Source organism: Pundamilia nyererei, unplaced genomic scaffold, assembly GCF_000239375.1.
Source record: "Pundamilia nyererei isolate P.nyererei 1_Seehausen unplaced genomic scaffold, PunNye1.0 scaffold00235, whole genome shotgun sequence".
NCBI classification, from domain to species: Eukaryota; Metazoa; Chordata; class Actinopteri; order Cichliformes; family Cichlidae; genus Pundamilia; species Pundamilia nyererei.
Window position 1 is genome coordinate 826,577 of NW_005187636.1, and position 26,494 is coordinate 853,070.

A 26,494-nucleotide genomic window follows, 5' to 3' on the forward strand; every position below is an offset into this window, starting at 1 on the left:
TATATATATATATATATATATATATATATGCGCACAAATCTATATAAATATCTTTGCTGAACAAAAAGCTAGAACTATAAAGCTGACATCTTAATAATACTGTCGACTGCATTGCATCTTATGAAGGAAAATCGCCCTGTGGAGAAGTTACTGAGTTAAACTACCACTGCCTGAGCTATCGATCGTAGCGCCACTACCATAAGTCAAAGACACACTAGTACAAAACATTTTGTTTAATTAAAGATTCATGATTGAATTTCCTGTAAGACAGCCATCAGGTCAATAACCTTTTAGAGGTTTTCTTGCTTCTTCATATGGAATCTGACATGAAAGCTGAATCCAAATCTGACAACTGAAATAGTTGAGTAGTAAAAACTTTTATATGTATGTCCATTACTTATACACGCAAATATAAATTTCAACATTGGCTTTTCATCTGGCTGCTTCATTACATAATATTTCATCAAGTCTAGATAAGGAAGCCGTTATATGAAACGTTAAATAATCACATATTAGTTCATCTCTCTATGGACATCACACTTGTTTAGTTTCTGAACAAGCTAGGGCACCAATGAAGGACATGCAAAGGTTAAATGTATTTCAGTGGTGGAATTTCTGCAGATCACAATGTCTTCAACAGGGCATTGGGAAAGAATATGCTGCCCTTTTCAGACATGACTGCATATATTTAGCACCTACTAACATGTATTTTACTGTAAATTTGTCAACAATTTGAATTCATATGAGTCCAATTTAATCAACCCAGGATGACGAGTTTGGGGAGTGTGACCATCAGAAAATTAGCACCTACCCCCAATTGGGCCACTTTTGCCAATATTTAGGGGTCAAAATCTATTTTAGCCATTTCTGGATTCAACTAACAAATTTTGATCTTAGGGCTGATTTAGACATTTGTCATGAGCCCAAATTGGACATGTTTGACTAAAGCTTTTATAGAAGCACGTTGGTTGTAATTAATCCCCAAAATACATTTTAAGTATTATAATACCGACAAAGACAAGACCTGAGTTTTGAGGTAAATGCAACTTTTGCTTATTCAAATCTCAGAATGCAATTTAGACCTATGTGTCTACTATAAAACTCTTCAAGCGTGTGTTTAGTAATGGTAATGACTGGATTTTAATGTTGATCTTGGCTACAGGCTGAAATGCAGTGGTCAAGCAGTAAAGTTGTTCTTCATTACAAATGTTGCTGAAACTTCAACTTCTAATGACTGGATTTTCAAAGAAAGTACCCATTTTCCTCCACACTGACAGTTTTCTGTACAAAACTGACAAAATGTGACAATTTGTTCTCAAGCCTTCCTTGTGTATGAACCACTTTAATATGCCTGCGGCTCGAGTGTTGTAGGTGCAGTTACCTGAGGGCGTAGCAGCTTGTGGAGGTGCAGCAATGGGCGTGTCCACACTTAGTTTTCTCTTAGCTTCCATTACTGGATTTTCAAACTGGGTCTTCTGGTTGATGTGGCTGTACAGGGAATATAATATTAAATGAGCAAAAATCCCAATGTTAGATAAAGCTAGAATGTGCATTGAAAATATAAATGTTTTTTTGTTTCGATTGCATACTGTTGATCTATTACTGAGTTTCTCATGTCAGTTGACAGTCCGAGCTGCCAACTGATGGTTCACCGTTTGGTATCGCTGAATAGTGCTTGTCCAAAGAGCAGACACTGTTCTTTGCCTGCCATGCAAACCTGCGATTTGAATACGAGGGCTGTTTGTGACATAACATGTGCTAGGCAGACAGGCTGTCTTTATAATATGTGAGCTGTTCTAAATACATTACGAAAATCTTTAACCTGTCTTTGCCAGAACTGCTGCACATTTAAATGGTTTGAGAGAATATCTAAACCTCATTAATTAAAAATAAATTAACTGTCATGCCCAATGAATTCTGAGAGAATTTACATGGAGGAAATCAGTAGCAATCTTTCATGCTATGGGCCCATATTGTATAGCTGGGATAAACATCTGCTCAATGCCTCATAATGCGAGAATAAAAAGACTTAATGAACAGCAAAATGACAGAAATAAAAATGTGCCCTTTTTCACATTACAGGCACTGAGGTGGTATCGTTCCAGAAGTTTCCTAATATAACCAGGCTTTGCCAATCCAGGATCAGCAGCTATACTTGGGGGACTTAACACGAAACTTAATCTAAAAACAATTAATGATTTGCAGTCACACCTGTGTGCTTAAACATTTCCTGTTACCAAGGGAAATGTCCTTCCACGGTTAGATGGTAATGGAGAGAGGTAGCTCATCTGCATAATAAGCTTTAACGGTTGTAAATCACCATTACAGCACCTTAGGAAGAGAAAATGCATTGATGCTGCACAGTGAATCAGCCACATGCTGAGACACTGACTGTATACGTGTGTGCGCGCGCGCGTGTGTGTGTGTGTGTGCATGGGTACTCTGCACTCTTACTGCGTATGACTCATGCACAGAGATACCCTCGCCATTATGTCTGAAGAGATAAACATTCTATTTCCTTCATTTCTGTCATTTCCTCTTTTGCTCTGTCTCACTTTCTCAATCCTTGATTGCCACGCCTCATGTTTTGTAGACACAGTGAGACTTTGCGTCACGTCGTTGCATTTGGTCGTTCATTCACAATAAAATTTGCCAGACAAAAAAAACACAGAGACAGAAGGGAGAGAGAGAGAGAGAGCCTCTCAATGACCCTCTTGCATAAACAGGCGCGTATATTTCCCCCCTGCCTGCGGGTCTCTTCCTCTTTGTTCACAGTAATGGCACTAAAATGAAACACTGTGCTCTTGTTTACACTCTCGATCAGAATTGAATCTCACCCTCGTTTCCATCTCAGGGACCTCTAAATCTTCATTGTCTGTTGTCTCCACTGTATTTTCTTTTTCAGATACACAGACAAAGCTGTAGCTCACTTGTTAGTTCCCACAAGGGTGCTTTCAGCAGAATTGTGGGAAACTACTGTTTGCACAATTGCATAATGTACTATTATCACGTGTCCCACAGGTTCCCCTGAGATCCAGCAGCTCAACATGTATATGCTTGGTATTAAGTGATATGGCTTTATGTTGCAGAATATACAAAAATATCTTGAAATAGAAACCATTCTAAATGGGCATTTTAGAGAAGTCAAGTATGCAGAAACAGCTTCAGAAAACCTATAAAGGTCGAGAATGATGTCTCTTCAGGAAAGAGACTAAGAGACTCAATATCACCATGCATGCTTATCAACAGGTGTAGATTTCTATGGATCTCCAGGTATAAAAGGAAGAGAGAATTTTACTTACTCTACGTAGTATGTGCCAAATTGTGGATCCTCAATCTTCTCCCAGCCATAGGGCAACTCTGGGGGAAAGGGAAAAAAACAGACAGGGAAAAGGCTGACTCAAATCACTTAAGATACTGCTGAGGCACTACATGGACAATTGGACACACTCAATGAAGTGTGGTGTTTTGACTGGCACCATCACAGCATGCTTAGCTACACCTACAGAACAGGAGGCCTTCTTTTATTTGTCACTATGTGTTTAAGACTTGATACACACTATGGAGGAGGAAGGGGAAGACGGGCGGGAGGGGAGGGGGGGACACCGTGTGTTGTTAGAAAGCCTCCCAGGAAAAAATAACAGCCCTTCTTTCCAGTGGTGTGTATGTGTTCAGCATCTCGGGTTTCTGCTGCTGTGTGACAAACACACGCAGCGCAGAGGAGATCTTTACGCAAGAGGAGCCATAGAAAATTGCCTTTTGAGAGATGCTGCACTGATGAGCTCTCTGCATGTGTCCACGAAACCATTAGGAGGGGACGGGCGGACTGAGGACTGGGGGTTTGTGCTGTGTCACCAGCATGACTGTGACCAGGAGCGCTCAGCTGTTCAGTATCCGTCTGTTAGCCAGCGCCCCCTTCAGAGAGGCAGGGAGGCAATACAACAAGGACTTGGGAAAAGTGTAGGTAGAATGTGAGCAGACTCGATGGCTGTAAGTGCCTGCGCGATTGTTACTTATCACAAAGCAAGCTCCTATTGCCTCACCTCCTTCGTCGCATTTCTCAGGTGGCTTGGCTTTCTTGGCAAGACGTGGGTCCAGCCAGGTGGTGGTCTTGCTGTTATGACTGTAATATGAAAAAGATACAGGGCTTTAAGCACAGTTTAAATTATTTTTCAAATACTTAAGATGCCATTAGAGTTGAGCAATTAGCGCTTAGATCTCTTGGGAGCCACTTCACCCGGGGAGTGTTTTTCCATCTCTAGCAAACGAACAGAGCTCTCCCAAAACAGGATTATGACTAGTATTTAATCTTTTGGGATCAAATACTTTATTAAATAACCTTTTAAAAATATTAGTACAGTTTTAACAAAGCTCAGAGGACCGTTTGAGGCATAAGGGAGATGAAAAGAAAAAAAAAGTCACAGATTACAGAAAGATGGAAAGGGATGACACAGAAAGATAAAAGAGTGAGCAGTTGCAGAGATCATAAAGAGCAGAACTAAGACAGCAGGTCAGGGGTGGCGAGCTCCATTTACCCTGTTGTTTCTCTCACTGGCAGAATGAGCTATTGATTTAGCAGCAGGCAGCTTTACTTGGCTCTCTCAGTGGCTCAGCATTGACTGTTTGCCACACTAACGGGCCAGGTAAACAATGCGGGCCTGCTGCTTTTAGCGGCAGCCAACAAAACCAACATCAAACGCAGGGGAAATAAAAGGAAAAACTTTATTGAGACTCAACTCCACTGCAATGGCTGAGTCTACAGACAACTTCCATGTTCAGCACCTGCTGGTAATTCAGTACAGAGAGTTGCACTGAATAGGAAGCAGAAAAAGTCAGAACTCTAAACATACTGGGTTAACAAGGCAGAAACAAAGAGATGAAGAAGAAACTGGGACTACAAGCAATGGGATTAGAACAATGGTGATGTAATGGGAGTGTAATAGGACAAAAACAAGACAGGGAAGTCACAGTAGAAAGGCTACTTACTCGATGAAATAGACCATGCCGGTTTCTGTGTAGGCCATCTCCCAGTTTTTAGGCAAGGGCTCCTGACTTTCATCCTCTGTGTTCCATATACGCAAGTCCATGGCCCCGGCTGACTGGTTGTAGCTGGGCACTGTCTTCCTCCACTCGGCTTTGTCCTTGTGCTCTGTGGCCAGGCATGGGGAGAGGGACATGGGCATGGAGACAGAAATAGGAATGGGTTGGGAGTAGTGGTGTGGGAGATGATAGAAGGAGAAGGAGACAGGACGTGAGAATGTGGCGCCATTGGAGCTCCTCTGGGCTCCTTGCATTTCTCCCTACTGCTGCTGCTGCTGCTGCTCGAGCTGCTCTTCCTCTGTACACTAGCCGGACTGTTACATCCACAGGAGTGTAAGGGGTAGAGAGAGCGAGCGAGAGAGACAGAGAGAGTACACGCAAAGAGGACGGAAGAGCAGCAATTGCCATAGGATTTGCATGTCAGTAGTGATGTACTGAGAACTGCCTCCCAGGCAAGAGCAGAGTTGACCAATGCTTCAGCCCAGCCGGGAGCGCTACATCGCAACTCTATTAGCATCATAGTGTTGCTTGTGCGTGAGGGTATTTGCCTAATCTTGATGTGTATGTGTGCCTGTCTGGGTGAGGCTCTTATCTGCAGGTTTCATCTGGCTGTGTGTGACCTAGCTTTGTCGTGGCATTGAATGCTCACTCTGTTTGGCTGGAATAAAGGAATGGCAGGGGAAAAATAGTGACAACTGTTGACTGGAAGAAGTCAAGAGCTCTTTGTACTGAAACCAGGGCCCTTTTTCATGATAGAACCAGAAAGATGTTTCTGCATTTATAAAGTCTGAATAAACGACTACACACAGACACTTGCTCTAGGGTACAGCTGCTTTCAGCCCTTTCAAAGAAATATAAACAGAAGAGCTGTTGCAAATTTGTGCAGGCAAGATTGCTAAAAACCCCGAAATTACATGAAAGAAATGTACAATCAGTACTTAACTACATTCAAGGCCCAGAAATATGCCAGCTGCTACCTCTTTAAGTGGGCACTCTAAAACCATATGAAGAATTCATGTATTTTCAGTGAGACAACTGACGTGGTTCAAGGGGTTGGGAAGCCCGTCTTGTAACCGGAAGGTTGCTGGTTTGATCCCCAGCTCTGTCCATCCTGGCCGTTATGTCGTTGGGCAAGACACTGCACCGTACCGCCTACTGGTGTTGGCCAAAGGGGCCGATGGCGCGATATGGCAGCCTCGCTTCTGTCAGTCTGCCCCAGGGCAGCTATGGCTACAACTGCGGTTTGCCTCCACCAGTGTGTGAATGAATAGTGGAATTGTAAAGTGCTTTGGGTGCCTAGAAAAGTGCTATATAAATGCAATCCATTATTATTGTTATTATTATTAATTAATAGTGATATTTGTCTATAATTAGTATCTTCTCTTGGTTGAGGTCTACACTGCCATCCAGAGATGACAATGCATATCTCTGACAATTTCTTACTTTGAAATATAGAAATTCAACCTAATACAATAACTGATCTTTAAAAAAAAAATGTATTTATTTATTTATTTTAGAATTCGAATCCGTGTATTATATCTCTGGGACCTAATGTGTCCTTCTACACATAAGGTCCATGCCCATGAGCATACAGACAAAGCATGAAAGGAAGAGGAGGGGTATGATATTTGTTTGTTAAATAGGATAGAAGCGTGTCAACCGAGACATCAGGTCATGTGGGCCGGCACTGACACCGTGGGGTTGTAGGTGCAGGGTTGCAGCCAAGCTTGACTTTGCTGCCTGCCTGAACCACGGCTACGCACAATTTATTTTTCAGATCTTTTTTTTTCCGTCTTCATTTTTAAAAACATGTTGCAAGCACTCAGAATTGAGAAGAAAAGAAACCTTTCTTAATTTAGCATTTGCTGCTGTTGCCACTCGAGATACATTTTTCAATTTGCATATGCAACACACGACTCTACTTTTTGTAGTGTTTAAAATAAAAGAGTGTCTTAAGGTAATGACTTTCACTACTGCTACAATTTCATCCTCACTATTAGCTCTTAGCTGAGCCATGCAGTGGCATCTGTGTATGCGAATGAAACGAGCACAAACTATCTTTCTACCCGAGGGATTGCTTGTATTGATCTCAGACAGACTTTGGCTACATTTTGACTTTGCAGTGCTGTGATTTAGTGCCGACCTTGCATGCAGAGCAGCTAATCCTGAGAATGTTTATTTGGAGAGAAGAATGATAAGGAGAAAAGTAAAAAGGTCCTGCTGTTTTGCATTCTGAGAACAATATAATGAACTGCTGGAAAAATAAATAAATCAAGCAAACAAAAAAGTGCTGGGGTTTAAATGTGTAGAAAGCCAGTAATGAAGGGAGCTGTAATACAGCTAGCAGAGAATACTAACTAACACTTGTGAAAGCCATGAAAAAATTAAAAACAGCGGTGTCCCTCACCGGTCAGTCCGTTGACCAAAGGAGGCCTCTCTTCTTCCTCTTCCTCCTCTGGAGCAGCGCTGTCCTTTCTGTCCATCTTACTGACAGAGGTTGTGCGTTTTCTTTGGACCTCCGTGTCAAATTCCTCATCAAACAGAACCTGGTCCACCAGGTCTGGCTGTACAGGGCTCGGCTCCGCAGGGGGCTTAGGGGTCCCATAATAGTTGCCTGGGAAGAAGAGAGCGCGAGAGTGACAATGAAATATATTCTTTAATACATTTAAAAAAATATATGTGCAAGCTTTCTTGATTAATTTCATCATATAACCCTAACCCCAACCACTTATCTATACACATATTCACATACAACCCTTCCACTCAGCTAACCTGTAATCTGTTTCTTACCTTTACCCTTAGAGCAGACTTAGAAATTGCTAGGCAGCCTCTGCTTTGAAGATCTCATATTTAAATGTAGACACTTCAATTTTACCAAAATACACACAGACAGCCAGAAATGTTTACTATGGTATGAAAAGAGTTTCTTTCTGGCTTTATAGTGTACTGCGAAAAGAGGAGATAGAAGTACACACAAAACCATTGTGCTCGCAGCAGACCAAAAAGAGACTGTATCACTTAAAGTGTGAAAGATTACTGCTTTTTTTTTTTTACCTACAAATTTTATCTGGCAGACCTGTACTCTGGAACAAAATAAGACCAAGGATTTGCTGTTGTAACCCTCAAATGTTGTGAAAATCTCCAGGTTATGAAAAAGTCTGTAGCCTTTCTCCTAGATGCCAATATCACAATCAGTACTGACCCACAATACCATATGCTCAATCAGGACCACTGACTATTACTGTAACAACAGATCATTTGCTGGCTTCTAATCTTTGAAGTGGCCAAAGAAAAAAAGTTTTGATTCACTCATTTTGTTTATGTGCTAAAAAACATAATGTTATATTTACTATTTCACTCACAGGCAATTGTGGCCACAGCGCTTATGCCAAGGTTCTCGGGCACTTGATTGTCCCTTTAAGTCCATCAGCTTCCCTTTGCTGTCATGTTGGAGCCTAAGGCAGTTAACGGTCTTACACCACAGAGCAAGCCTTTGTCTTTTCTCAACTACAAAAAAAAAACGGGGTGACCCACTTACTACTCTCCACCTTCTTTCTTTGTGAAAAACAATTGAGGCCAAAAGATGTGAGAAAATAGTCGTGAAAGTATGGTGGAAGTATTGATTGTCCTCATATTTTTGTGTGGGATTGCAGTGTGCCGTGCTTTGTTTGAGTAGCCGAGCGTTGTTTTGGAACAGTTAAACGGCACATCGGGGAGTGGAAAGACACTGTGACCAAGGAGTCTGCGGGGAGGAGAGAGACAAGGGAAGGACCACTTTCTCACTGACAGAGATATGGTGGAAATAGAATTAAGTTCCACATTGAGGAACAATCATCCTTTCTATTGTTTAATGTCGCTCGTTTATAATAAATAAATATTCAAAGCCTTATCAAATTATTGCTTGCCATCTTAAAAGGAAAACAAAGAGCATTCAGATTAATGTACCTTACACTGAAATGCGTTATTACACTGACTGCAAAGTATAAGGTTATTAAGAGTTACCATCCAAACACCATTTTTAATCAGCTATAATTATGATACACTAAATAAACAAAAACAAAATCATCCTAGAATCATAGTGAGAAATTCATCATAACTGAGTCAGGTAAATAGATTAATGCACATTTAAATTAGAGAGCATTATTATCAGAATCAATTGGTTACTAGGTTTGTAATTAATAGCAAGCTTAATCGTGGAATAAAAATTGGAGGAGGTAAATTAGAAGTGGTAATTTGCTCTCTTCGTTCCACTTTCTGAAGCTCACACAAAGGTTCCCGTAGCTTCTCTAAGTACCCCAGTGCAAAGAGCGGAGAGACGATGGCCAAAATAAGGAAGCACACTGAAATTGATTGCGTTGTAATTACTGTGTACTAATGAGTCACAACCTGAAAAGCAGCTTTTGTTTAGAATCACTACCTCCGTCCAGCACACAGATACAAAACCATAAGCTCCCAAAGTGAACTGAAAAGACTGCAGGCTAGATGCTTTTTTAAACTGTAGTTTAAAAACTGTAGAGTCCAGCTCATTAAGAACTTGCTAATGCACCGCTAATATCATTTAACATTTATATCCTGTGACTTTGCAAGATCCCCAGGCATCTGCTGTCTACTATGTACTACGTATAATTATAATATATCTAATTCTGTTCTGTGATCTGTATCTTCCTTTTTATGTGATGACTCTATAGAGAATATATATGTTTTATTATTTTAACGACAAGCCACACAATAACAAATATATTTCATTATTACAAACAGATAGATCAAACAGATCCTAATTCCTGATTCTAACAGATCAATAATAAAGATATCTGTGAAAAAAACAACTAAAGAATAAAAGATCAATTGATTATCTATACACAAAAAGCACAACTGCAAATTATAACAGCAAGAGTAAAGACGAACAATAAAGGCTGTATTTACTGTTGCATATCTGAGCCAAATTGATGGAAAGGCAGAACTGTGTCGGTTCAGCTGTTCTGTGTAGAGACGTGGGAGCGAAGAGATACTCAGGAGTCTCTCTCTCAAATTGTGGTAGGATGCACCAGGTACCATCAGTTCAATACAATACAATAAAATACGATGCAACTATTAATAATTTACCCATTTAAAATTATTAGTGTCCACAGAACAAGTGAAATGAAACAATGTAACAGTATGAAGTCATAGTGCATCTCTTTTCACTTCTTTATACCTCAACTCATTCTAGTAACACAGCTGGGTTTGTATGTGTATAAAATGGTGCAGTATTTGTTTGAAAAACCTTTTAAATTGATATATTTTAAAAGCATTTTTTGATTCAGAGGTTTGGCGAGCTCTGCTCTCCGTTTCATCGTGCACACGCCTCCTTAGCTTTGCTGTATGTGTGTTCATTTCAGTGTGGCAGAAAGTGAAGCGAAGAGAAAGATTTGACTTGAAGACCACTAAATGATTAAGTGCAATAAATATTTCTTAACTGTGACATCAATATAAAACATCTATAAGAAGGTAAAAAAAAAATCATTAACTGCATCTAACCTAAAAAGAGAAAGTGGCAGGGGGAGAAGCAGCACCAGCAGCAGGTGAGCTTTCTGCAGCATTTCACAGGCATTCGCTGCATTTTACAAGGATGACTGGATCTTTTTCTCTGCATATACATAGTTTTTCTCCTTGTAAATAAATGTGTTCAGTGCCTTTCTGCTTTCATCTGAGGTGTTGGTGTTGTGTGATATCCAGTGGCTCTGAATACTCTATTTATCTTTGATTGACTCTACTGACTAAAAGGCCAGCTGACACAAAGTTTGCTAAGAAAATATACAGTTCAAGGAAAACCCTCTATTCTTTATGTTGAAGGCTAATATTTAAACATAGAAGCTATTTTAAATTATTAAATTACCATGTCTTATCTTTAAAAGCTACAAAATAAATCCCTCAGGATTAAGAAAGTTCTTATCTGCTAGGTGGCAGATTGTGGAGTGACACAAAAAGTTCAGTCCTTCTTTTGATTCCATTTGTCACAGCCTATTTGCAGATTGTACACGTGGGCTTTCCTTGCAAGAGTGTTGCTACACCATTAGCAAGTACTTTGCCTCTATCGCCTTATTAAAAACAATAAACAAACAAACAGTCTGGCCAGCTCTGGATCAAATCTACTGCTAATTTGAAATAGGCCAGGAGTTTTTGGCGTTCACGTGTGAGCTTATTAGCTTTAGCTAACTTCTCCAGACAGATGACTTACTCTGGATGAGCTTTTTGAGCTCTCTGGTCTTGTTAAAGCCTTAAATCAATTTTTATTTTTATGTTTGTTTGTTTTTTGTGGTGGGTTGCCTGCACTGCTGGTTAGTATAATTTATGTTGTTTTACACTGCCTTTCCCAACCCTAGGGTTCATGAGTGTGCCCACTTGGGAACCACTGGTCTAGCCAACCCAGTGCACCCAACAATCTGTTGCACCAGGAACTCACATTAACGCAGCTGCATCATTTCAACAAAAAGGGAAAGAAAAAGAGTTCATTGCTTTTCATTTCCACATATTTATATATAAACATCTCTACTGATAAATGAAATTCCAAAATCTCAACATAGTGTGCAATCCTCATATGTCATAGTAGCAACATGGACATTCCTGCTTTTCTTTCCCTAATATTTATGCCATATTCTTTTCACGAAAGCAAGAAAAAAGGGAGAAACTTATCTGACCCATGCATGGTGCTGACATATTTCAGCCTAATTAACAAATGCTTTATGCATCCTTATCAAGACAAAAGGTTCTGGTTTTAATAGGATACGATCACCTTTTGGCAACCTCGATGATGTCAGAGTGCTCACCATGAATCTTGCACCTTAATTACTACCCTAAGATGAATGGACTGTTCACTCTCAGAAGAAAATGGAGAAGGAAAAAGCCCTGAGGCCACCATGCCAGCAGCTACCCGTGACAATATGTGATTGACAGAAATAGACACCTGTTGATGTGGGCTCTCATTTAGCCAATTAATATGCTGTGGTCTACCAAAAAAATGTAACAAGAAGCAGCAAATACAGAAAGAAATTAGAGTAAGAATTACTATTTTATCTAGGTAGGAACCCCTTTTTTGTTCCCTAATAGCTTAGATCTAGATCAAGCTCCTGATCTTGGAATTCCAAATTCCTGTAAGTCACCCACTCACAAACATTGGATGAGATTTATATGCATCTCAGTTTGGTTTCTATATTTAACATACTTGAGGGAAAGTTTGTCTCAAATACAGAAAATCACAGTGGATCAACGTATTACTATCCATCATCAACAGCTTGTGAATTTTCATCCTCAAAGTACTAACAAGTTCAGCATAGTGTTATTACATTAAAGCACCTGTTAGATAGGTGGTGAGTGGTGGATGGACAGTGTAAAGCAAAGTCATTTTCATTTTAACTCAGCTAACACTTGGTTGGCACTGTCAGAAGATTACACAGCCACACACTCATACTAAACATGCAAGGGTATGTTTGCTGCTCGTAAGAAACAGTTTTGTGTAAAAGAACACGTTTTTAAACTTGGCTGCTGTTCCCCAGAGACCCCAAGACGAAATGTATCCACAGTCCTCATGTGTTTATTGATGGGAAAGAATGTGTATACAGATTGTGTGTGTGTGTGTAGATATCATGCCATCTGTTTTAGTCAGCAGCTGCCAGAATACAGTATCACATCTCCAACTTGTGAGTAACTGAATAAAATGTGAGTACAACTGTTACCACAGTTATATTTGCAGGGAGAATTAACTCCTCCAAATCCTACTTTATCCTTCAGAGAAACTTTTGTTATGAGCTCTGATGCTACAGAGCAAGAATTCATGAAGTCAGGGTCACTTAGTAATGGGAATTGCTAGCAAATGTTTTGTGGGGATGTTTTCAAAGACAAAAGGAAATTGGAGACATCCCTTATATTGTGGAAGCATGGGAAAAACCTCTTAAGGATTTATGCTTTGGTTCAGCTCTCACCACGACCGCCCCCTCCACCCTCACCACATTTATCCCTCTGACTCTTTGAACCTGCCGGCTGCAGTCGCCGACCCTCATTAATCATTGAGGATGGCCTTCCACTCTCTTGGGTAGTGCCCAGCCTGCCCAGGCCTCATCACTGATTGCTTATGCCTCAGGCGGGTGAAGCGTCTCTTATGCTCCAGCCTTGGCACTGGGTGTAGGCCCTGCTTGGCATGGATGCTCACACTTCACAAGCCAACCTTGTCAACCCTGCTTTCTCCTGCTCGGCCTCCATGTGTTTGTGTGTGTGTACAGCTTAGCAATCTACTGTTGACCTGCCTCTCATAAATGAACTTCCTCTCTAGTTTATGTTCATTTCCTGAGTCTGTGTTGTGAAACCCAAAATATATTAAACACCATTCATATCTTTACTGTAAATTCCTGTTTTTATTATTGAGCTTGTCAATCCTAACTAGTTTTTTTTTTTCTATATCTTTTATTTTCCTCAATTTCAGTTTCAGCCGTTTCTTCCCTTTCTATGTTTCCTTTTTCTTTTTTGTATGTGCAAAAATCAAATTGAGTACTATACCATCTCTTTTGTACTCCTTAGAGATGAGTTACTTCTTAATCAGTTCCCATGAATAGGCAAACGTAGCAGTTGCCAGTCCAGCACCTTTATACCCCCCTTTTCTGTGAAAACTGGCCTGTTGCATTGTTACAAATCTAATCCACAGTTACGTAGCTTTGTCTCAGAACTTCGTAAAGCCTATAACACCAAAAATATCCTATTATAAAATGGTTGTAGGCAGTGTGGCTGAGCAAAACAAGGAGGCCGTAAACAGTCATTTCTTCTCCACTAAAGTCTATGATTGTCATGGGGGATGAATTTGGCATTGCACAAACAAAGGGATTTCATCATTTTCAGCCCCTGTCAAACCATCCCCTGGTGGGCCTGCAACTTCAGACTGTAACCGTCAGCTAAAAAGACCCTAGTGCAGCCTTGTCTGTAAATCATGTCCTGTGCTTTTTCCTCAGTATGTCATTATGTAGTATTTTATATTTGCAGTGCATCCAGCAAGCCATTTTTGCACCGACCTATGATTATACCTTCTAACAGGTAATCAAGGTTATGTTTCCCATGGCAGTCTTGTAAAAAATACAATCACGGATGAGGATGTAAGCATAGCCAGATCCATACAAGCCACAAATTTAGGTAGCCCACTGATTTTAATAATTGCTCACAGTATAATGGGATCCCGTGGCATCAGGAATTCATATTAAATGAATGTTGAACACAACATAGGAAATAATAAGATATTAAAATTAAAACAACACTGGAATTTCCAGATGAAATCCAATTAAATCAGCTGTAGCAGGCCTAGTGTTTTATTGACTTTTGCTGGTCCATTTCTGCTTGCAGCATCTGTCATGAATGATTCATACCACTGGCTTTTCTCTACCTTGCACAGTGAGGGGCATAAAGTCGGATATGCCCTAAATCACATACATACAGGCACCCAAATCAATTTCAGCTACAACATAAGTGTTACACTTTGACACTTTCTCTGTAAAAGAAATACTGGCAAACCAATCTGTATGTTTTTTGTGTAGTTTTAGTTTCTCCATTCAGTTCTCCAACAGCTGAGTCAACTTTTATGCTAATACTTCCCTGGAAAGCGGAGAGCAAGATTGTTGAAAACACAATTTTCCTCTTTTATGCTTAGTTAAGTATTTTCATCTTAATGGCCTTCTTAAATAACTTCCTATTGTTGTTTAGTGAGTTGAAAGTCTGTGAAAGACTTTTTTTCCTCCACCAAATACTCCCTTTAGTAGAGCAGCAAGAGTGAGTTTCGGTCTTGGTTACAGCATGCTACTATTATTCACAGGTCTGAAGGATTAGTCTCAGAGGTAATGGTGATTGTGGGTTTTTAATCATTTCATGGAACTTTTCTTTTTTCCAGGGTACATTCTTTAATGACTGAAAAACAAGAACTGGATCCACAGGTTTTAAATTGTTTGGGAATTTCTCCAATCCACACAGGGTCAGACGTATAAATACATCCTCACTAATATTTGGTTAAATGTCCTGTAGCAAGATATAGCCCAACCAATTGCTTTTGGTAGACATCAGCAACCTTTGGCATGATTCTAGCTGGATATTTGAACACTTTTCTTGGCAGAATTGGAAGTTTACTTAAATTAATTGTACCAAATGTGAAGCACAGTGGTGGTAGCATCATGGTCTGGGGCTGTTTTGCTGCCAGTAGTACTGGTACATTGAGAAACTCCAAAATAATTTTAAACTTGTGCACCCAATTCTTGTTTCTTTAAAGTCTCCAAAGATATATTCTGTTTAATCAGTCCATCCTGGAAAAAGAACACTTCAAGGAAATCATTAAGAGCCCCATAATTAATATGACATTAATGTGTGTCTTGTTGGCTTTTGACCACATCTTTATATGGTATTAAAGTAGAGAGTGAATGCACTGTCTACAAACAGTACTAAGCGTGTCATGAAAGGGAGAGGTAGTGATAAATGATGATTCACTGTTGTTTTCCCTGAACCTTTGACATTCAAAGTTCAGTTCAAGAAGGAAAAAAGAAACAGTTTTCACACTAAGACACACAAAACAACATAAATCATATATAATGTGGGTACTATACCCTTAATCCAATTAAAGAAAATATCCATGTGCTTTAATAAATCATCAACAAAAAACCCTAAAGAGCTATGGGCTTTACGGGACCTCTGAAAACATGCATTATCAGATAATGTACATGGTGTGCATGTTAATTTTACCATCTACAATATAAAGCCTGGAGCCACTAGTAATCAATGTGAAGTAGATGACTCACTAACCAAGGCCAGCCATTATGAGGTCAAATATTTCACCCTCTCACTTCCTGCTTTAAAGTATGTCTGTCTATTTGTAGGTCTGTGTGGAAGTTTATTGAGCAAAAGGCTTGGCATTAATAATTAACTCTGTGAGGTTGTGTTTCTATTCCATTCAATACACACATGGTAGTGTTACATTAGGCAGAAAAGGACAGGGGGGGATCCATTATTTATCCCGAGCACTGGCTCATAGGCTCAGGGTTGGAGGGCCAGTCTCTCGGGAGCAGATGTGGGACAGAGGGCAGATGAAAGAGCTTTTACATAGCAAACACATTTTCGACATCATGAGTAGGTGAATGGGGTAAAGCCATCTGGGGATATATTATCTCCAGTTCTTTCATTTTTAGGATGGCAGTTTGATGACACGGGCAATGTGCTGATTTCACCTGATGACCTTACTGAGTACAGCTCAGCAAATTCACAAGACAACTAATAACCAGGACCCTGGCGACTGGAATGGACTGGGACATTGGTCTGTCCTCAGTGTTTATAGTATTTACAGAAATTGTAGTGTTTTCCAGTTTGGTCCAGTTACTTTAGGCCGATGAAAAGAATGTCAACTGAGCCAGAATACAATCTGAGCAGAGTGATCTTAAATGAAAAGTTGTCTTGTTTGATGTGGTTTGTTTATGGTGCGATGGCAAAACAGAACATCTGCAGGATTTCATTATGGTAGACATGATTTTAGCACCAATTCAGGGGTCACACTACAGTTAAATCCATCTTTAGCCTTAGTCACACAAGCCTAGAGACTGATATGTGACAAAGAACTTGCTGCACCAAAATTTTCCTTGTAATTGCTTTGGTCATTTGCTACTGGCTACTGGAAGGCGATGGCTTGTCTTCCAACACTCAACATTTATTCTTCAACCTGCAGCAAGCACACCTCAAAAGATGTAACTTTTACTTTGAAGACAAACTGTCTAAGTTTCTGTTTTCCATCACACTTTTTAAAATTTTTACTACGGCTTGGCGAGTGTTTAGAGTCAGCATCTTGCAAACTATTGGCAACCATGGTTACCTGCTAGCAACCAAAGGGCAATCACATAGAGGTTTTTGGTGCGGCATCACATACCTCTTTGCAACCAATTTCGCACTGGCAAGCAACATCTTGAAAAATAGTTGCTAGCAGTTGCCTGGGGCAAAAAATTTCACAGTGACTGCCAGTGGCTGTGGCTGTCTGTATGACTCAATCTTCAAATCTACCCCTATAATAGTACAGTATTTGTTTCTCATTATTTATAACAATAATTAAAAGTGGCTGTATTTTATGCTCAGAGGAAAAACTGGTATTCACAACAATCAACAACCAGACAAAAGTCCGAAAAGAACAAAATCATTTTATAGTTCGATACCAAGGTCAGGGTCTGATGTGTGTCTGATATTTTGTAACTCCCTATTTCTCCCACTTAAAAGTAAACTATCTATCCAGGCCCCTCCATAATATTGTGTTCCTTGTGTATGAGAACATACCATCGTAGGTGCCACTCTCCAGCAGCAGTCCACTTTCTTCCAGTTCACGAAACTCCGCCACACTGATAAAATTGTAGTCCACTCCCGGAACCTCCCCTTCTCGAGGCTGCCGAGTAGTACCTGCCAACAATGAGAAAGTTTAATACAGTAGGAACTCCAAACAAGTGGAATGTGCCATTCATCGCCAGGGTGGGAGTGGGGGTTGGAAGTGACACTCAATCCAACATGCCCACAGGGATGTGATTCAAGTCCAAATACAATGCTCAGGGGAGAATCTGTGTCTGCATCATGAATAGTCAACAAAGCTGGGACAGCAAAGCGATGAATTCATTATTCAAATATGAAGCAGAGGGAAAAAAATGTCCTCCACAGAGCAACACAGCTGTCACAATACAGAAGAAGTACAAGTGATGACAATGAACAAGATTTTTAATTACATACTTTGACGCTGATTGTGTAGAACAGCACCACTTTAAGCACGATAAATGAGAAAAATTAGAAAGCTCTCTGTTGACCTTACACATATTTTTTTTAAATAATAACACCATCTGCATGTCTGCTCTGTGTGGAAATTAGTTCTCCGAAATTAATAATAACTAATCCAATGTACATCCTGGTGCTGTACACTTTTGACATGCCAGCCTACAGCTACCTAAATAAACTGTTTGTTTATGCAACGCATTTTATGGGACCTCATTATCAACAAACCACAAACTGCTATTGTGAATAGATTCAAATGAATATAACGCACTGTCACCTCAAAGCCCTTTCTGTTGATTTATTAGCCACAATAGTTGTTTCCTGCACTAAAAAAAAGAATAAAAAATAAAAAAACAACAACAACAAGCAAATCACGCATACTTGCAGTGTATTTCCAAATGTCAATGGTTATGATCGGTGGCAGTTGCTTTGCCTAAAACAATAATAGAGAAAGAAGAATTCCCTTTTTTCCCCAAATGCATCCTTTGTTCTCCTTTTCCCTTCATTTTACAGTCCTTTACCCCCTGAAACAGGCAACCTTAAAGCACTTTCAATTCCAGCAAAGAGCCATTAAGTAGTACCATGCTGCAACTGTGATTTAAAAAGTGTCACATTTTCCCTTGTTGATGGTCTCATTGGCAAGACACTGAAAACTTACTGTTATGAAAATAATTTAATGCTCCTTAACACGCCAGCTGCTCTTACCATCATCTTAGATGTAATCAGGCCTTTTGAAATACCTCAGCTAAACCGCTCTGCTATCTGACTGCACTGCAGGCACGAGGGATTTTAACTCAGAGCTTAATAGGAACCCATCCCCATTCTTCATTTTCTTTCTGTGTCAACATCCATCCCGACTGCAGTGTGAGCCATCGCATCTGAAACTGCTTAGTTTCTTGCAAAGGCAATCTTTTATTCTGTCAAACAGAGCAATCAGATGAGACCAATAAAAATCACAAGAAGAAGATATATGAGCTCATTTTTGGAAGAAGGAATAGGGAAATGTATTATGTAGCTATTTATTGTTAATTCAGCTACCTTACCAACAAACTCCAAGACACTGGATCGGTTTTCCTGTTATACAATCATGTAAATGTATTCATATGAAGTTGGTGCAACATGACTGCAAAAGGTAGCAGAAACCTCCCAAAATAACACAAAATAAAGGAGAAAACAATAACATTACAGTTTTAAAACATGAAAGAGATAGCAAAAATAAAACTGTATGTGCAGTTTGTTATTCAGTTATGGTTAGACAGTGGAAAGAGCCACCTGAAAAAAAGAGCACTGGGAGAAGGAGCCTTGAAGAGAGCACCAGAAGAAATTTGCTGCCAATTCTCACCGGAAAATACAAGCCTGTTTTAACTTTTAGTTTATGTGTTTGATTTTTTTAAGAGATGAAACAACTGTATGAAAACAATACAGGAGCAAAACAGAAGAAAAACAAAAAGTAAATGTAGTTGATACAGTAGGTCTGTGGAGGTTATTCTGACTTCACATCAAAATCCAGCTCTCCAGTGTTAGATATGAACTGTGTTTCATGGATTTTCTTAGTCGTGAACTGTATTTTGCAGGTTGAACACCCACTCAGTGGAGCACCAGAAGAAACAACAAGCCCACAAGATGCTAATTGCAGCAAAACAAAAAAGAATGAGTAAAGAAGCACGTGGATTGCCATTTGTAAACTGACAGATGCTTGATCGCATAGTGCCAACTTCAAACTTTTAGTCAGACTGTGTGAGTTTGACTGTAATATACGATAAACACACAATAAATCAGAACGCTAACATGAAGGAACATGGAAATATGAGTGTTGGTTACAGTTGCTGGCTCAATAGCTACAGTGAAAACACAATAAACACTCGAAAGTGGGCATTTAGCTTGTCCATTTTGGCACACATCATCCACAGTTGTCTGAGACTTACAGTAAGTAGAAAACAGTAAGTGAAGAGTTCAGTGCAACAGCTATGCTTAGTTTTTGTTTTTAAACTTCTCAAAATAGAAATTGCAATTGACTGAAAACCTGAGGCACTTTATTTTTACCTTTGCACCATCCTTCCTTGGTGTTTTATTGTGAAGCGAGACTAGTGGGCCTGAGTGCTGTGCTGCAATGGATATTAATACCCAGGGAAGGAGAGAGCGATAGTAGACGGTAGAGTTGGGTGTTGGAATTTAGTGAAGCTTTAAGGATTTTTGGGTGACCTAGACCCCTGGTACTGGCTTGAGCCCCAGTTTGTGGGAGGCAAGAGTGACACTTAATGAAGCTTCTCTGTGTGCAGCAGAAAAGCAAAGTCATACTTCTGTCACTCCGAAATGCTATTTGGAGTGCTGTAATGAGCGCATGGCATCATGCTGTAATGGCTATTTAGGCTGCTCACAGGGTCACTTTGGCTGAGTGCACTGTGATAAGCCACTGGCACAGGCCTGAATGAGCAAACTGGACAGCGGACATATGCTGAGCTACTGAAGCCAAACCGCAGTGTTGATACGCGTGGTTCACAGTTTCTATTATCTTCCACAATAACTCACTAAAGTAGACCCAAATGTGCACAAGCAGGTACAACTACAACACTGGCTTTTCAGCTGTGATAATCATTGTGATAATGTGAGAAAATGTAACATTTGCATTTTATTTGAGATAGAAAAGACTGAGATGTTATTTATCACACTGTAATTAGGAGAGGAGGTCTAATGATTAAACTTTAAACTACTGTGAAACTTCCACGACAGCAAGCATGATTATTCGGTAAGACACAAATAAATATGCATCTCAAATTAATCAGTGATACTTCTACACAGCAATATTCCTTAAATGCACCTCCAACTGTCTTTTGAATAATGTCCCCCACAAGCAAAATGTCAGAAGTGAAAGCTTTCCAAATGCTAACTGTGAGTTGCACAAGTAATAAATGCTGTCTCAGTGATAAATGGCAAAAACATTGTTGTTTATGTTTTGTTTTGTTTTTTTTAACTCAGCTGCGCATCCCAGAGAACTGCAGCTGCTCGTTCATTTACGCCTGTTGGCCTTGTTGTCCATTTTTAAATCACTCGGGTATAAACACAGAATATTCCAAAAGAGCAGTGGAGCAAACTCAAACTGAGGGGGGAAAAAAATCAGAGGGTGGAAAGTAAATGGGGAAGAAAATGTAGAATTACTCTTTCCTGAATTTAAATCGAACACAACCAAGGTCTGACAACAATCAGAAACTGACAAACATCTCTCTTAATTAAATATTTCATATACACGAGGGCAAAACTCCATTATTAAACATAAAAACACTGAAAGTTTTTCACCCTTTTTTATTCCACAAGCACTGAAGTCTATATTTATACATTTTACCTATGTAGACATCCATATAAAAGCCTATTCAGGTTTTCATAGGACTGTGTGCTTTTACAAATTTTGGTAAGATCAAGAAGTGAAAATCTGCAGTTTATAATACTGAAGTGTAAGTAGAAGAAATTAACAGAAAACAAGTTAAAGGGGTTTATTTGAATTAAAGAATAGGGAGGGCCTGGAGGAAAATGCATAACAGGTAGTGCTACAGATGGGAAGAGACTACGCTCCATCTGGAGAGGTGAGAGGGCAACAAGAAGACCCAGACAGAGAGAGAAGACTGAAGGGCCCAAGGCTGAGGAAGCTACTCACAGGGAATGGTACGCAGGTACAGGTTGTCCCTAATCACCTGCTGGAGCTTATGGTCCAGGGAGCCCTTCTGAAACTGCAGACTGAGGTAGTGACGCAAATCAGTATTCAACACTTTACCTGGAGGGAAAGAAAAGAAAAGTTTGAGTTATGAATTCACACTGGACGGCCTCCAAACTACACACATTTTAAAAACACCATTTTGATTATTTACATTTAAAGACAATTAAAAAAGATAATCAGAAATTTTATTTTATAACCAACAATATTGGAAAGCTCTAATCAATAACCCCTGCTACAGTGCCCAAATCAAAAACACCACATATTGGGACAGTAAATATTTACATCTGATACTATGTGATTAGGAGCACATAGTAGCATGCAAGTCTATGAAAGTTTTACGCTTCCAATAATGATCACTGTCATGTTTCATGCTATCATGCTAACGTAAAGAATAAGCCTTAAAGAAATAAAAATAGATATATTTTTTTTTACCCAAGCTTTAGTTAAAAACTTTATTTTTGAAACGTGCTCGAGAATAATACACAGGTTACAGATACACTTGAAATAAACTGTGCAAAAGATGGACCTAGCTTCCAGATCACAAACAATAAGCCAATTTTATCTGATGGCCACCAGATGGCGATAGCACAGGTGCTATGTTTTAAAAAAGGAGGATTGGCCTTGGTATGCTCATTACATAACGGCTTGTGACCAATTAGCTGCCAGCCAAAGCACTTCACAGTCAGACACACCCCTCCTTGTCAAAAACGGGTTTTTGTTGTTTGTTTGTTAAATCAAGATCTCAAGGCTTTAACGCAGAACATCAGAAACCAATGGATGATGTCACTGTAGCTATGCCCACCTTTATCATCGATGAGTTAGACCCCTGAGATACATTTTTCCCCACCACTGTAGGTTCAGTCAATCAATGTAACCCATCAGACATACATATTTATGTAATTCAAGACCTGCTAAGGAACTCTTCTTTTTTTTTTTTTTATTGTGTCCTCATTTGGAAAACCTTCTTTTTCACACAACTGTAGGTAAATGTACATAGTATGATCTCTATCCAATCCCGATCGGAATGAAACCTATTAGTCACATGATTAAATATTTATTAAGCTCTATCGTTAAAAATCCAGACGCATGGCAAAAGGCAAGAGCATAACATTAGCACTATTATTTCCTAGTAGGAACAGCAGTTTAATCCAAGTGTGGGGAGTGATCTGATTAAACATTAATTGGACAATTTTGTAGTAATAATTCAGATGCACTCACGACAAAAACAACCAAACAAAAAAACAAACAAAACAGGAACAGAACATTAGGATGGCTGTTTTTTAGAAGCAAAAGAAAAGGAAGCAAAGTCTGAGAAAGAGAGTGCAGGAAGAAGATTTACAGCTCTTCTTGGAGTGATGGAATATCATAGAGTACACAGAGAGATGAAGAGAGAAGAAAGAAACCAAGAGCAAAATCCTTTGTGCTTCTTTGCTACAGTTAGACTCTTCCACTGTGTGGTCTCAAGCTGTGTGTGGAGCATAAGTTTCTTTCTGAAGAAGGGACACGCAGGATGTGCTTTGAATACGTCTTCACTACCACTGCGGGCATCAAAGCTCATTCTCTCCACCACTGCTTAGCAGGGGGTACACAATTAACCTGACGCTGCTGACTAAGGGAGTGGGCACAAGGATGTGATATCTACATCAATTGTCATGCCATTTGTTTGGCTTTGGGGTTTTTTCTTCTTCTCAAAAAACACTTTGACTTTGATCAGAATCAAGTCTTGTATTATGCATCTGTCCCTTTTTCTTTGTGCAGCCCAAAATGCAGAAACGCAAGGCCAAGATGTGCCAATGTCTGCCAGAGTCTCTGACAGAAGTGGTGAAATCCAGCAGATGTCTTATCCAAATCAGGAAATGTTGACAAATCAAACACAAGTCATGCAGAAAATGACAGACTCCAAATGAGATCGACATTAAACTACTGTGGGGAGCTTAAGTCAGTCACGTCTTCCAGCAGAATATGTAAATATGTAATTTTACAAATTGTAAGAGCGATTCTCTTGTTGGCTCATCTGCTCATAAATATTTTGAAATAGTACTCTGCATCATTATTTTAATTAACAACTAAAAACTTTTTCTTGCATTCAAATGTATTCACTAATTTACAAAATACACACACATACGCATACAGACACATGTAGAAAATAAAATGTAGGAAAAAAAAATCCAACTCTCATAATAGCAAAGAGAAATATTCCCATAGTGAAAGTAATGATTTTTTTGTGGCGCATCCTACACCTCCCACACTCTGTAAGAGCTTTTCCTATTCAAGAAAAACTTGAACAATATTTTTATGACATTTTCATTCGGAAGTGTTAAAGGAGAGCCGAGGCAGCTGGGGAATAAGACAAAATAAAAACCCACCTAATTCCAAAATATTGTAAATTAAATTCATTGTTATTCATTCCCTAAGGGGATAAAACAAGTAATGCAAGGAGTGCAGATCAGCAGGATAATGTTGTCTTAAAAAGTGGTGGTGAGAATATTTTTTAATAAAACGTTTTGAATTTCTTGTTTACTGGATGCTCAACACAACTCAGTACTGTGGCACTGTGCTCTGCAGGAAGGCACAGGCAGGTTTTTGGAATTTTTGGGGGTTCCAGTCATCCTTCATGTACATGCTAATTTGCTTAAGCTGAAACGATACTGTAATTGCAGCATGTCAGTGGTACAAGTAAGTGCTAAGGCATGGAGAAGCATGGCTATCTATTATGTAACTCTATAGACTTTTTATTGGCACAATGAATGTAAGGAATTTAGGTCAATGAAACAAAAGCTGCCTGGCTTTGAATACACAACAAAACCCCACAAAAGCCACAAGCCTGCGGTCCATGTTCCCAGAAGCTATGAGAAATGAAAACCCCCAAACTCTAATAAACATAAAGAAAATACATCCCAACCCTCCCACTGGGTCAAGCTTGTGTAGATAGGAGTGATTACCCCTCCGCCAGGGCTTTTATCAAGCTTGGTAAACTCACCCCAAATCTATTTTCACACAAGGCCTTGAAAGATCAACTGGTTTCAGTGTGGACAACAGAGGGTACTAACCGATACCACAGAATTCCCGCAACTATGTGTAGATACAACGCAGGGTCAACAAAAATCAATCTCTTTTTCTCTCTCGTACTTACACACAAACACATGCAAATTACCTCCACTGCCCAAAGCAAACTCCTACTCAAGAGCCTCTAACAGGGTAGCCTTTGTGGCCCGCCTGTCAGCTTGCGTTAGCCTGCCACATCATATCTCCAGAGACAGAAAGAGAATGAGAGAAAGGGGGAGTGCAGCGACTCTCAGCTTCCTGCTAGGTTACAAGGCAGCACATCACTGGCCTGCCAGGGTAGTAGTACGAGGCATGTGGGACACAATGGAAGCCTTTGTGCCTTGTCATCCGGCTATTAGGCACTCTCGCACAGGGGGAGTGTAGGGGAGCAGCTGGGGAAAAGGGGAACTGCAGTTCAAGGATGGAGAATTATTAAAAACAAAGGGAGTGAAGGCGGACAAGGTGCACGAAGTGGGTGACGTTTGCACGGAGGATTAATGATGATGCATGGGAACACACATGGAAACCTACCATGCTTGTCTCATTTTCCCTTTTAATCATTGTTCAACCACTCCATGCATGCCTGTGCCGCCCTTTCTGTGGAGATTCATCAGCCCTGGCAGATCCCCACGGGGCTCTTCACACCTATGTTTGAGATCACTTTCTGAATTGCTATCAGGCCTCCCTGCATCTCTCCTTTTTCTCTATTCCACTGCTAGCCACTTAACCTTTTATTTGCTCTAATAACAATCCTCTGCTTTCAATGGATGTCTGCATCTACCTGTCGCTATAGTGCCTCTCCACCTGTCTTCTGCCGCAAGGATAAAGGCAAATACAAGCCAAGCCTTCTTTTTGTGTTTAGCTGCCATTAGTTTTCAGGTCACATATTGAGGAGCAGGAGGACAGGCTTAGCAGATGGGTACACAACTTTCCTGCTTTAAAGTGCACAATGAAATTCTAAAGCAGAACAAATCCTTTGTAATGTACTTTTATTTAGAAATATGAGGTGCTTCGGATTTTTTTTTTTTTAAACATAATTACAACAAAACAGAATAAAATCAAAAGCCTAGAAGCATGCTAGCAGCACTGAGACTGTTTCTACATAATCCTTCATCACAATGTTAACACAATTTAGCAGGTATAATGCTGACTATGTTCAATTTCTTAGAAAAACTGTGTTAAAATGTACCAAATCACACAACCAGCAAAGCACAGTTGAGGATGACAGTAATGGGGTTTTTAAGCATTTCGTCTTGAAAGAAATAACACCATCAACTGAAATTTCATCTGGGGTAAAGTGTCTCACGACAATCCATCCAACAGTTTAAGACATGCCATTGAAAAAAAGATATAGGCTAATAATTTCATGTGCTGCCTATCAATTATCACTTTGATAGGCTTCATCTTCTAGTGACCAAAGTGGAACCAAGTCTAATAGTTTACGTAGTATTTTAATCATCAGCAGAGCAATAGATTAGCTGTTAATCTGTTGTTCAGACTGATATAATCATGAGAAAGAAGTTAGGTTGACTCAAAAAAAAACAAAAAAACAAAAACTCTCTTCAACTACAGAAACAAATAAGCTTCCAAACTTTCTACCGAGCACTCAGGTAAAACTATCCATCTTTGTTTGTCTTCTGCTAAAACCCTGCAGCTCGACTTGGCACACCAGCATGCTCTCGGTTCACCGGGGCCAAAACAATACACTTGCAATACAGATATTTACCCAGGCATCCAGTAAACAGGCAGTTAAATTACAATATGCTTGCATAGACACAATGCTCTTCCAAAATGAGAGAGGAAGCAATGAAGAGATGTCACCAGCAGGGGTGTCAGTGGGCGTCTAATGAGGCAATTCTCTGACAGTAGTGCAGCTCCAGAAATGGTGAGAAAGCCCCTGCCATCTGCTAA

The 26,494-nt window shown here is 39.7% G+C and overlaps 1 protein-coding gene across 3 annotated transcripts in view; it reads right to left on the bottom strand.

Moving 5' to 3' along the window:
• magi3a (membrane associated guanylate kinase, WW and PDZ domain containing 3a) overlaps positions 1-26,494 on the bottom strand; it is a 105,134-nt gene that overhangs the window by 17,479 nt on the left and 61,161 nt on the right. For all 3 annotated transcript variants that reach the window (XM_005749023.1, XM_005749024.1, XM_013914892.1), the window contains exons 2-8: positions 21,479-21,595; positions 17,350-17,469; positions 7,448-7,654; positions 4,987-5,149; positions 4,044-4,123; positions 3,303-3,360; positions 1,382-1,488 (exon numbers count right to left, since the gene is read on the bottom strand). In XM_005749023.1, coding sequence (XP_005749080.1) covers positions 1,382-1,488; positions 3,303-3,360; positions 4,044-4,123; positions 4,987-5,149; positions 7,448-7,654; positions 17,350-17,469; positions 21,479-21,595 — 852 coding nt within the window. The remainder of the gene's footprint in view (positions 1-1,381; positions 1,489-3,302; positions 3,361-4,043; positions 4,124-4,986; positions 5,150-7,447; positions 7,655-17,349; positions 17,470-21,478; positions 21,596-26,494) is intronic.